This window comes from Dendronephthya gigantea, unplaced genomic scaffold, assembly GCF_004324835.1.
Source record: "Dendronephthya gigantea isolate DGI-Jeju-01 unplaced genomic scaffold, DenGig_1.0 000138F, whole genome shotgun sequence".
Classification (NCBI taxonomy): Eukaryota; Metazoa; Cnidaria; class Anthozoa; order Malacalcyonacea; family Nephtheidae; genus Dendronephthya; species Dendronephthya gigantea.
In genome coordinates, this window is record NW_021163148.1 from 169,072 (window position 1) to 180,163 (window position 11,092).

At 39.5% G+C, this 11,092-nt stretch overlaps 1 protein-coding gene across 1 annotated transcript; it reads left to right on the forward strand.

Moving 5' to 3' along the window:
- The first annotated feature begins 1,487 nt into the window (after positions 1-1,487).
- Positions 1,488-4,000, forward strand: LOC114536525. The gene is made up of 6 exons (XM_028557869.1): positions 1,488-1,703; positions 1,957-2,220; positions 2,589-2,790; positions 2,910-3,138; positions 3,351-3,473; positions 3,793-4,000. Exons 1-6 carry the CDS (start codon positions 1,488-1,490, stop codon positions 3,998-4,000), a joined length of 1,242 nt encoding a protein of 413 aa, XP_028413670.1.
- Positions 4,001-11,092: the final 7,092 nt, after the last annotated feature.

Genomic DNA, 11,092 nt, shown 5'->3' on the forward strand with positions numbered 1-11,092 from the left:
CCTTAATATTGATGATCTCCCTGAATGTGGACTGCAAGTTAAGGTTGTCTTGCGAACCAAGTCTGGCGACGTACTCGTGAGAATCCCCTGCGAAGAGGACTCGAAACGTTTGGTTCGACATATTTGCGAGAAGAAATGGCACGCTGTTGCAAATGCTCTCATGAAACATTCGGAGATGTACTCAGAAGTTGTAGAAGCAGTCAGCAAAATCGCTGCAAATGAAACTGCAAATTATGTAAAGACCGAGAGTCTGTTGTTGGCAACAAAGCCTGACGAAATTATTGGGTTCTTAGCAAGATATTCGTAGAAGAACTGCGAGTGTTTTCCCAATGTTTTACAACATAGTTGTTCATGCTAGTGGCCTACAGTCGAATGATGTCAAAAGCACAGGCACCAACACAAATAATGTGGCCCTTGCATCTGCCATTATTTGCAAGCTAAGGAATCCGAAAGCGTCAGCCCTTCATCACAGGATTTCCACTGTACTATTTCATAGTGGGACCAAGCACGACGATCTTGTGAAATTGAATAAACTTGGTGTTTGTATGTCCCCGAAACAAATGGTTCGTTCGCAGCTGGAGATGGGCAAGCAGCTTGAAGGAAAAGTTTGCGTTTGGAAAGCGCAAATAGAAGAGCAAAAAGGAGCTCAGTTGTTGCTCAAAGAAGTGCAAATGAAGCAGGAAACAAGAAAGGAGGAAGATGATATGGATATTGTATCACAAATAAAACTGGACGAAGAAACAGTGTCGAAATACAAGACTTTCAGTCAACGAGGACACACACGTCTTCTTAAGGAAATTGCAACTGTACAGCGTGAAAAAGAGCTATCCACCTGTACAGATTAAGTTTTGGATGCTGTTGAGAGTAAACTGGATAAGAGCAACATGCCACTTTACAGGTAATACGAAATCAAATTAATGTACCCGGTATTGAGGAATTTCTTACATAATTTGTAATATTTTTTGTGTTTTTTATTAATACTTATAGTATAGTTGAGTCGGTTCACATTGATGTACCGCAGGATATATAAAGTTTCTAACTTATTTGCCTTGAATAAATAATAAGTTAAACTTGTGCAGAAATATTGAGAAATCTCGAATGAAAGTGTTTGAAATTGATCGAATATTTTAGTGAACCCTCTCAACTATACTATAAGACGGTTATATACCTTATATTCCCTCGGTCACGTTATATAACCTATACTCAAATGTGAAAATGTCTATGATCTTTCTTAACCCTTTCCCTCCTAGAGCTTTTCTCTGACGAGTAAAATAGTCTGGTGTTAGACATACTGTAGTAAAATATTTAAAGTGGGCGGATTGGAGCGGCATAGTAAAGGGTTAATTGAGTATTTCTATGATTGTAGAATTGTGGGAGACAACATAGACCATGAAATGTATGTGCGTGTCCAGACCAAAAAGCACATGAATCGGTCTATCCATTGGACCCACCAGTTTGCTGTTCTGGATAGGGTACAAGTCCCCAATATGGAAGATACCAAAAGTCAGAGGCTTGTCAAAGATTTGCAGTTCCGGGAACTTCTTCCTGACGTGAAGGTCCAGACCAACTTGTTAAAGCGGTGGGCAGTGCTTGTTAGCAGAATTGTCACCAAGTACATGCAGTATTTTGGCTCTCTCAAGAAATGTACAATCCACCACATCAAACATAAGCATACACAAGAAATGGCACACCGTTCTGTTGTGGTGAGTAACTCATATTCTGAGACACATCTGCTGCTCAGTCCTATTGTTTAATAGATGAGGAGATTGGGTAAAATCATGTGACATGTTACTAAAATAAGTAAAAAGGTGAAAATTTGGTCTGAGTGAACAGTATTTGCTGCACAGCACTGGGGATAATGAAAGGAGTTCTAATACAATATTCCTTCTTTGCATCAAAAGTTGTTTAAAGTTATGCTCTCTCTCTGTTCTTATGTTCTGTCTCTTCTTTGTATAGTGTTGTTTAGGAATGGAATTCTTAAACCCCAACGTAGCTGGAGACATGGCTCAGCTTATGCAACACAACCAGAAAAAGTATGTGCTAACGCTTGGTGACAGTCGAGAGCCATTGATTTGTGTACCAATGCATGGAGACCAGCTCTACGAAGAGAGATCTAGAAATGTCAAATGGTCATTCCGAGATTGTCTGGATCCGCTTCAGCAATTACACGGACTGGATACTGAGTTTGCCGACTGGCATGCCAAGTATACACTATATAAGGTATGCTATGCTACCATTTATGCTACCTAATAAATTTCAAGTTTAAAATGTTTCAAAAGTTATTCAGGTTTTCCATGATTCAAGCCCACATTTCCAGGCACTGCAGAGGGGGGGGGGAATAGCCCCCTCCCCAATAATTTTGCCAACATTAATCATTTCCTAAATTTCCATCTTTTGTTCTCTTTTTTGCATTACTTTAATCAAATTAGTTGCAAAAAGTGCTTGTAGTGCCCCTCAATGACTTATGATGCAATGAGCTACTGGGGAGACCTCCACCAATTTGCTCTGCGGTCCCTGATTTTGCTATAAATGCAAAAATAGCTCCCTAATATTGGACTGTTTTGAAATTCACTTAAATGTATTATTAGTTTGAGTACAAATTGTTTGTGGATCATTCATCTGCTGGTGAGATTGGGACAAGCATGGCAAGCATCAATCGCACAGGCAAAACAAATGCAGCCAAAGGAGTAGAGAATCACTACAACGAATACAGTGAGTTCCACTCAAGAGAAACCGAAGCCCATATACTGGCATCATTCATGGAGCACATGGGGATGAAAAACTTAGATGGTATTACATTGAAATGGGCAATTATTACTTAGCTTCAATAAATTAACCACTCCTTCAGGGAATTTCAGTGATTTTAATACAACGCATATATTTAATGCAATGCATTTATTTTACCACAGATTCCCCCAATGGTGTAACTCTATCTGACTCCGATGCTCCTGGACCCACAAAAGGAAAATGGCTGCTAGATGTTTGTGAGGAGCATGTTAAGAGATTTGTCTTCAATGCTGGTGAAATGACTGGCCTAGTTGAACAAACAGATCAACTCCAGCAAGAAGAGAGTGGCAGGTGGGTTTGCAGAGCTGAAGATTGTGATGCCTCATATAAATTGCATTCAGGAAGAGTGAGGTATTCAAAAATAAAACATAAATAGAGCACGAATAATAAGCATGTACAAGTATAATGTGGAATGGATTGGGTAAAAAGAGCAAATAAAGAAATTATTCACTTCAACCCCTCTGTTAGACTGTTAGTATGAACAGATTTGGGTGATAGTCCGTACCACTCCTTGGAAGTGTAATTACTGTGGTTTCAAAGTATCAAATGAATTTTTAATATAGACATGAAATTAGAATTCATGGCCTATCCTCCTACAATGGTGTACATGAGCATGATCCACTTGGGTATTACTACTGCAGAGTAGGCTGTGGAGAAGTCTTCAAAAGCAAAACCACACAGAAAAGGTATATTATTTATAAGATTTTACATATTTTTGGTTAAAACACTTTTCGCAAACCAGCATCCAAAAATCCGGTGAATGTGATGTAAAATAGTGGTTCAGGGCCAACCTAATAACCATCATTTCACTCCCACACTAGTTTAACTGTTTTTATAAAAAATATTTGAAACCTAGTTTATCAAATCAATTTTCACAAACAATCTTGTCTCCCAACAGTGTACATACTGTAGACATATTGAAGCTATCAGATATATTTGCCTTGATTTTTATTTTTGTTAACAGACATGAAGTGGGCATACATAATGAGACTGCTCCACAAGAAGAGATCCCCCAGGAAGAAAAAGTGTTGCTCAAGATTATTTGTACAATTACCATAGTGCCAAACTTACATTTGGATTAATTCTGATGGAGTTTGAAGATGCAATCAAAGAAGGTGATGGGGACAGGCTCTTTGATATTTACAAGGTTGCCCTTCTCTTGTTCACAATGTGCCACAATGGCCACTACAGGGTTGAACAGACAGTTTTTTAAACAGATAGCTTATTGACGCTCTAGTGCCCAAGGGTATCCCTGTGACGAGTAAAATCGTCTGGCGTTAGACGGAGTAAAATACTGAAGTGTGACAATGGCCACTAGAGGGTTGAACAGACAGTTTAATTAAATAAACAGATAGCTTATTGACCCTCTATAGTGCCCAAGGGTTTCCCTGTGACGAGTAAAATTGTCTGGCGTTAGATGGAGTAAAATACTAAAGTGTCACAATGGCCACTAGAGGGTTGAACAGACAGTTTGTTAACTCTTTAGCGTCTGAATTAAATTTTCACAAATTATGTAATTGGAGAATGTCTTCATTTGGGCACGTTTTATGAGAGTTCTATTAATAAAAAGTATACAAACCTATATATATTTGAGATCAGCTCAACACAGGCTTTTCAAATAAATGCATTTGAACTTCCTAACTAAGCGCATAGGACGTCATCAGTCACATGACAATAATGTACTTTATTATGAAAATTGATACAAATAAGGAAATTCTTGCCAAAATTTTAAAAAGTGATATGTAAAACAACATTTGTAGGCTAAAATAGCTAAATTACATTTTCTGGTTATCATATGAAACAAAGAGATCCAAAAATTTAAAAAATCTGATAATGGTGTCTATAAAATAATAATCTTTTTCAACTACACCTTTCATAGTTTTCATTATAAGAATTCTGTATGCTTCGTAAAAATGCAAAATAGTACTTACAGTTTACTTTGTGTGTGAAATGGCTCAAAACATTTCTTACATATAAATTTGTCACATTTTCCACAGTAATTGGATGTTTTGGTGTCTTTATATTTCTTATTGGGCCCTTTCTTGTATGCACAAATTGAACACCGTCCACGTTTGGGATGTAGGCTTTCAGGGAAATGTTTTCCTTTTAGCCTCAATTCATCAAGGTTTGTTCTTCTTCCAGCAGTAGGGGAATGAATATCAGCTTTTCCTTCAGCTTTTCCATTGAGGAGAGGTTGGACAAGATCATGCACAAGCTGGATTCGGAACAATTTATGGGCTTGGCGCTTCTTTGCAAAATCAGGGTTTGCACAGAAGTATAGCACCATTGCATTGATGATGCATAATTCTAGCAACCTGAAAAACACTTTCTTCCACCATTTCATAGATTTTCTTCCTACAGAATAATAGTTCAAGTACTGGTCACATTTATCAACTCCATTCATGTATTTATTGTACTCAACTATCATATCTGGCTTTTCAATTCCCTCGGGCTCGCCTCGCCTTTCAATTTGTTGACTACTACTACCATGTAATGCTGACACAACAAACACATCTCTTTTATCTTTCCAATGGACAGCTACAATGTTTCCATTTCTTATATACTTTGAGGATCCCTTTGGAATGCTGCCTTTACGAAAGTCATTTGGAAACTGTCCTCGGTCTGCACGGATAGTTCCACATGCAAATGTTCGACGACTAGCTAGGTCAGCAACAAGTTGAAAACCTGTGTAGAAATTGTCAAAATATAGGTGGTACCCTTTATCCAAATAATCTGTTATGAGGTCAAATACAACTCTGTAGGCTAATCCATGCTCAGCTACACCTGTGTCAGCTTTTCCAGTATAAATTTGAAATTGGAGACAATATCCTGTCAAACTTTCACACAAAACCCATAGTTTGATGCCAAATTTTTTAGGTTTTTTAGGCATGTACTGAATGAAGCTCACTCGACATTTTGTTCCAACCATTTGTTCATCAATGCTCAAGTTCCTTGATGGGATATACATACTCTTGAACTTTGTGGCTAGATAATCTGGCAAGTTTCCAAGCTTGAAAAGCTTATTCCCAGGAGTAGCTTGCTGAGGTTTTGTTGTGTTGTCCACTAAATGAAGGTAGCGATATATTTGGCTAAACCTGTCCCTGGAAAATATGCTGGAATACCATGGCATACAGAGTAATGGTTCAGTACTCCAGTAGTCATAAATCTCTGGAAGATTTGATATCCCCATTGCAATAACCACACCAATAAATGCCATAACTTCTTCTGTGGAAACATCTTTCCATGGTAGTGGAGAGGGCTTTGTTTCTTGGCACTGTTGGTAGTATAAATTGGTCTGAGTAACAACCATTTGAAATATCTCAACTGTAAAAAACAATTTGAGATATTCAAGTGGAGAGAGGAGAGACCAGATGCAAGACGACGTGGTCCTGGGACCTCATGGAATGGCTCCTCTGAGTTGGGATTGCTAAAGTTATGTTCACAATTCTTCCAACCTGGATCACCATCATTGCTGCGACTACTCTGTCCCACTGTAGTATTTGCTTTTCCTCTGCTATTGATAGGTTTTGTTTTCTTTCTCTTGACACTTTTAGGCCTCTTTTTTCGATCCCTTGGATTTATTTGTCCGCTTACCAGTTTTACGGTCAGGAGGAGTGAAATCTTCATCAGAGGAATCAAAATGGCCCTCATCTAAAGTTTGGTCAATAAATTCCTCCTAAAATGGTAGAAACAGTTCGTAAATAAATGTATAAAACAAAAAATTAGACATGGTTCAGCTGCTATTAGCACACTTGCTGCTCGCAAACGTTCTTGTTTCACACAGATTACACTAATGAAATTCTAAACATTCAGTTGGGCAGAGCAGTAAAGACATCAAATAATAAGATCGTTTATTTCGGTGACTGAATACCTAATTTTACTCAACAATGGACTTCTTGTACTCTGATGGTTTCATGATGTATACAGAAAAATATAACTTACTTCATTTGGCTGATTATCCAAGTCCAGCATATTGTTTCTAAAGCAGGAATCATCTCTGATCATTGCAACATTGGTTTCATGAGCAAAATTGATCGGGCAGTTGTCTTTTGAGCCATTATCTTCACAATCCTTATGATTATCTGGTTTGTCAGAGTCTGGCATGTCCTAATCACCAGAAAGTTCCCAATCTGAAGCCAAAATTGTTTCTAAAACTTCGCTAAAGTCTACATTAGAACACGACGCCGTGCTGGGTGAATAAAAAATGGCGTCGGCCAAAAGAGAAAGGATTTTATTTTGACCAGCGCATCAGCATTTATTATTCAAACATTGCGAAACTTTGTGTAAGACAGAATGTAAACATACTAAGTCGAAATATCCTTTGTTACGCCAGTAATGCGCAGGTAGAAGCTTTCTATCCCCATGGGTACACAGCAGGGTCATTAACGACCCGTTTCGACGATAAAGAGTTTTAAACAGATAGCTTATTGACCCTCTAGTGCCCAAGGGTTTCGCTGTGACGAGTAAAATCGTCTGGTGTTAGACGGCGTAAAATACTAAAGTGTCACAATGGCCACTGGAGGGTTGAACAGACAGTTTATTAAACAGATAGCTTATTGACCCTCTATTGTTCCCAAGGGTTTCCATGTGACGAGTAAAATACTCTGGCGTTAGACGGAGTAAAATACTAAATTGTCACAATGGCCACTAGAGGGTTGAACAGACAGTTCTTTAAACAGATAGCTTATTGACCCTCTAGTGCCCAAGGGTTTCCCTGTGACGAATAAATTCATCTGGCGTTAGACAGAGTAAAATACTGAAGTGTCACAATAGCCACTAGAGGGTTGAACAGACAGTTTATTGAACAGATAGCTTATTGACTCTCTAGTGCCCAAGGGTTTCCCTGTGACGAGTAAAATCGTCTGGCGTTAGACGGAGTAATTTACTAAAGTGTCGCAATGGCCACTAGAGGGTTGAACAGACAGTTCGTTAAACCGATAGCTTATTGACCCTCTAGGGCCCAAGGGTTTCCCTGTGACGAGTAAAATCGTCTGGCGTTTCACGGAGTAAAATACTAAAGTGTCACAATAGCCACTAGAGGGTTGAATAGACAGTTCTTTAAACAGATAGCTATTGACCCTCTAGTGCCCAAGGGTTTCCCTGTGACAAGTAAAATCATCTGGCGTTAGACGGAGTAAAATACTAAAGTGTCACAATGGCCACTAGAAAAAAAATACATATTATATAAAATAATGCTAAAAACCTAGACTAAAAATTAATATATTCCATAGATACAAATATTCTAAATGACCCATGCACTTTCTAGTTAAGTCTTCTTAAAAAAAAAAAAAAAATGTTCGCATAAATCTAAGGTAAAGAGAATTATATACAATATTTCATGCTCATACAGTAAGACGTTTATTGTAGAGTTTCTCAATATGTACACCGTCCTTCCACTAATGCTAGATCGATCTCTCCTCCAAAGGAGGAGATTGGTCGATGTAAAGAAGATCTAGCCCCACGCAAGCACATAATTGCTGATCGTAACAGCGAAAAACTGAGTCTACATCTCATCCAGTTGATTGTCTTACTATACGCTTTATCATGTTTATCAGCGATTAAAGATGCAATTCTCTTATAAACTACGTTTGCAGTGGAGCCCATACCACCCGCTGTTGAGAATACAAGAGGGGAGAAAGACCCATGTTCTACTTCACGGATTCGTTCATCATATGCTCTTCTTTTCTCAAGCTCATTTCTGCGATAGCATTGGGGAGAGAGGTATTACGATAGCTCGGTGCCAAGGGATTAAAAACCCTAACATCAAAAAATGCACGTTGCCGATCACCTCCCCAAAAACTTTCAGCTACGATATCAAGTCGAGCACCATCCTCTTTATTGGCTGTTCTATACGAAAACACTTCATTGGTTATAGGTTGTAGGCTTGGCCAGTGCCAACTCCATGACATACCTCAGTCAAGAGTTCGGCGGTGATGTCTCGTAACTCATTGTGCCGAATTGACGGAAATCCACCCCGTGACAGCTTAGAGCATGTTCTAGGGTAAGTTTCTGATCACAGACGCAACGAGAAGGTAGTTGTTGAGGAAGCCAACCGTATCTGAGACATAAAGCATCACGAAAAGCACCTTTATGAAGAGTGAAACCATACTCAGACAGCGGAAGCGTGGTAAGCCATGTTGAGGCTCCTTTCTCAGATGCTATTTCTATAGATCTCTGTAAATCTGGAGATAATTTACCGACTATCTCATTTGCATCGAGTTTCTCTTGCTGTCTTCGTGAATTGCGTAGGTGATTTCTCGCATTAATTTGGGCTTCAGCAATTTCAGTAGAACATGTTCTCGCCTGTTCTAGAATAGCATTAACAAGTGGTGTTGTAATTGATTTAGAATCTTCGTAGTAGACAGAACCTTTTTGGGAAGGAAGAATAACACCTAGACCACCAAGACGTGCTGGTAATGCCATTAATTGCGAAGGTCGTCGCTGAATACATTTTGCCCTGTAATGGCAGGTAGGAACTTGCATCTTATAACTTCTTCTAGAGGGACTAATAAATGGTCGATATTCGGGGTCGTCCTAGTTAGGTATACCCATTTGCTCTTGATTCCATGAATGAATGCAGCATACGCAGCCTGTGGTTGTGTCGTGGCAATATCAGACAGATGCTCTAGCTCTTCTTCCATTTAGCTACTTTTTCTGCAACAAACTTTCAACAAAGGAACGTGATCCAATTGCTGATCCCAAGTTATTCTTTCCATCGCACGAAATCTTTATTCCAGTGTCCTTAAATAACTCCATTGCTTCTTCAATGTATTCTTCCTTCACAATAAGCCATGTTTTCATTGCATTTGGAAAATAGCCATAATCTGGGCCGATCTTTGTCATGTTGTCCCACCAATTTCTAATGGAAATTAGTTTCCCAGCAGCAGAGGCATCATCAGCAAACCACACTTGATTCAGCTTCTCCTCCGTTAGTCGATGGATCAGTGGTGTGACGGCAACAGCGTACATTGCCATTGCCAAAGGGTCTCCTTGTGTTGTGCCTTCTTTTGATAGAATTGATTCTCCATCTATAAACAGTGGAATGTGCTGTCTATAAGTATTGATCAGAACTTTAGATAATGCAGGGCAAAGATTCTTGACATTAATTAGCGCAGTTTGGCGATTTAAACAGTTAAAGGCGTTGGCTGCATCCACTAATATAACGCCTTCGGCATCGTTGCACTCAAAGACTTGGCGAGTCGCATGCACTGCTGCTTCACAGCCTGACAGGTGTCCAGCACATGTCTGTAATGGACCTGTAGCTTCTTGGACCTCCTTACCAAGGACTCTAGCAACTGCTTTACCAATGATACGACGAGACACCTCTCCAATCCCAATTGGGCGTACTCCAGGGCATTTATCAAGTGCAATAAGACGACAGGCAACAAATGCTTCTAGACCTGATGGGTCAACATAGGTGGTACAGATTCTTCTTGCAACCATAGATAAAGCATGACATAAAGCAGTAGAGCATGATTTAAATGATGTACAGAGACGTCGCCAAGCCGCCGCGTCAAGACCAGATGGTCCTGCACTTCCTTCTGTTTTGATAGCCGTATTCCGTATTAGGTCTTCGTCAATGCCATCGAATATAATTGGATGTGGTTCTATGTTGGAATCACTAGTTATAGCTGTTGGTACGAGGGGACTACCAGGAGGATGTTTTTTCAGAAGTGACTCTCTGACAGTCTCAGGGTTTTCGGGGGTTGCACGACTATCCAGAGTTAGAATCTCTCCATTGTTGTCTTCTGAAATCTTCCGAATTGCTGCTCTTACTTTGCCCTCCATCATTAACTTCGCAAAGACTCTGGCAGTATGCTCATTAGATCGTGTTTTATGCTGTCTGTCCAGTCGTTGTTGAATAGCACAGCCCTCATCTAAGACACCATTAATATCCCCATCTATCCATTGCTTAAGTCTGCGATTTAAATGTGCACTGTGCTCTTTTGCCTTAGATTTAGAATGTGGTTTCTGTAGTAGAAGCGCTGGCATTACCATTGCAGCCCGTAGAGCCACACTCTCAATTGCGGATGCATCAGCATAAGATTGAAACATTCGAGTGAGTTCACGCACAAACGATTTGCCTGCTTGTCCAGAAGGAACTTTAAACAAATTACGTCTCCAATGAACTATTAAGTTATAGCCTTTTTGTATAATTTGGCTAAATGCTTCTCCTTCGGTTTCTCCCCACTTGAAAGTTGCAGCCTGAAGTGGAACAAAAGCTGGGAGTTGTTCCAATTCTAACATTACATTTTCCGTCCCAGTTTGGGTTTGATTATTGCTGGCATTGACTTGATATTGAATT

What these genes read in the sequence shown, in the direction of transcription:
- LOC114536525 (XM_028557869.1), top strand. Translation starts at nt 1,488, where the DNA reads ATGGAAGATACCAAAAGTCAGAGGCTTGTCAAAGATTTGCAGTTCCGG. An exon ending in TGGCACACCGTTCTGTTGTG is followed by an intron (nt 1,704 to 1,956) that starts GTGAGTAACTCA and finishes TTCTTTGTATAG; the next exon opens with TGTTGTTTAGGAATGGAATT. An exon ending in CCAAGTATACACTATATAAG is followed by an intron (nt 2,221 to 2,588) that starts GTATGCTATGCT and finishes ATGTATTATTAG; the next exon opens with TTTGAGTACAAATTGTTTGT.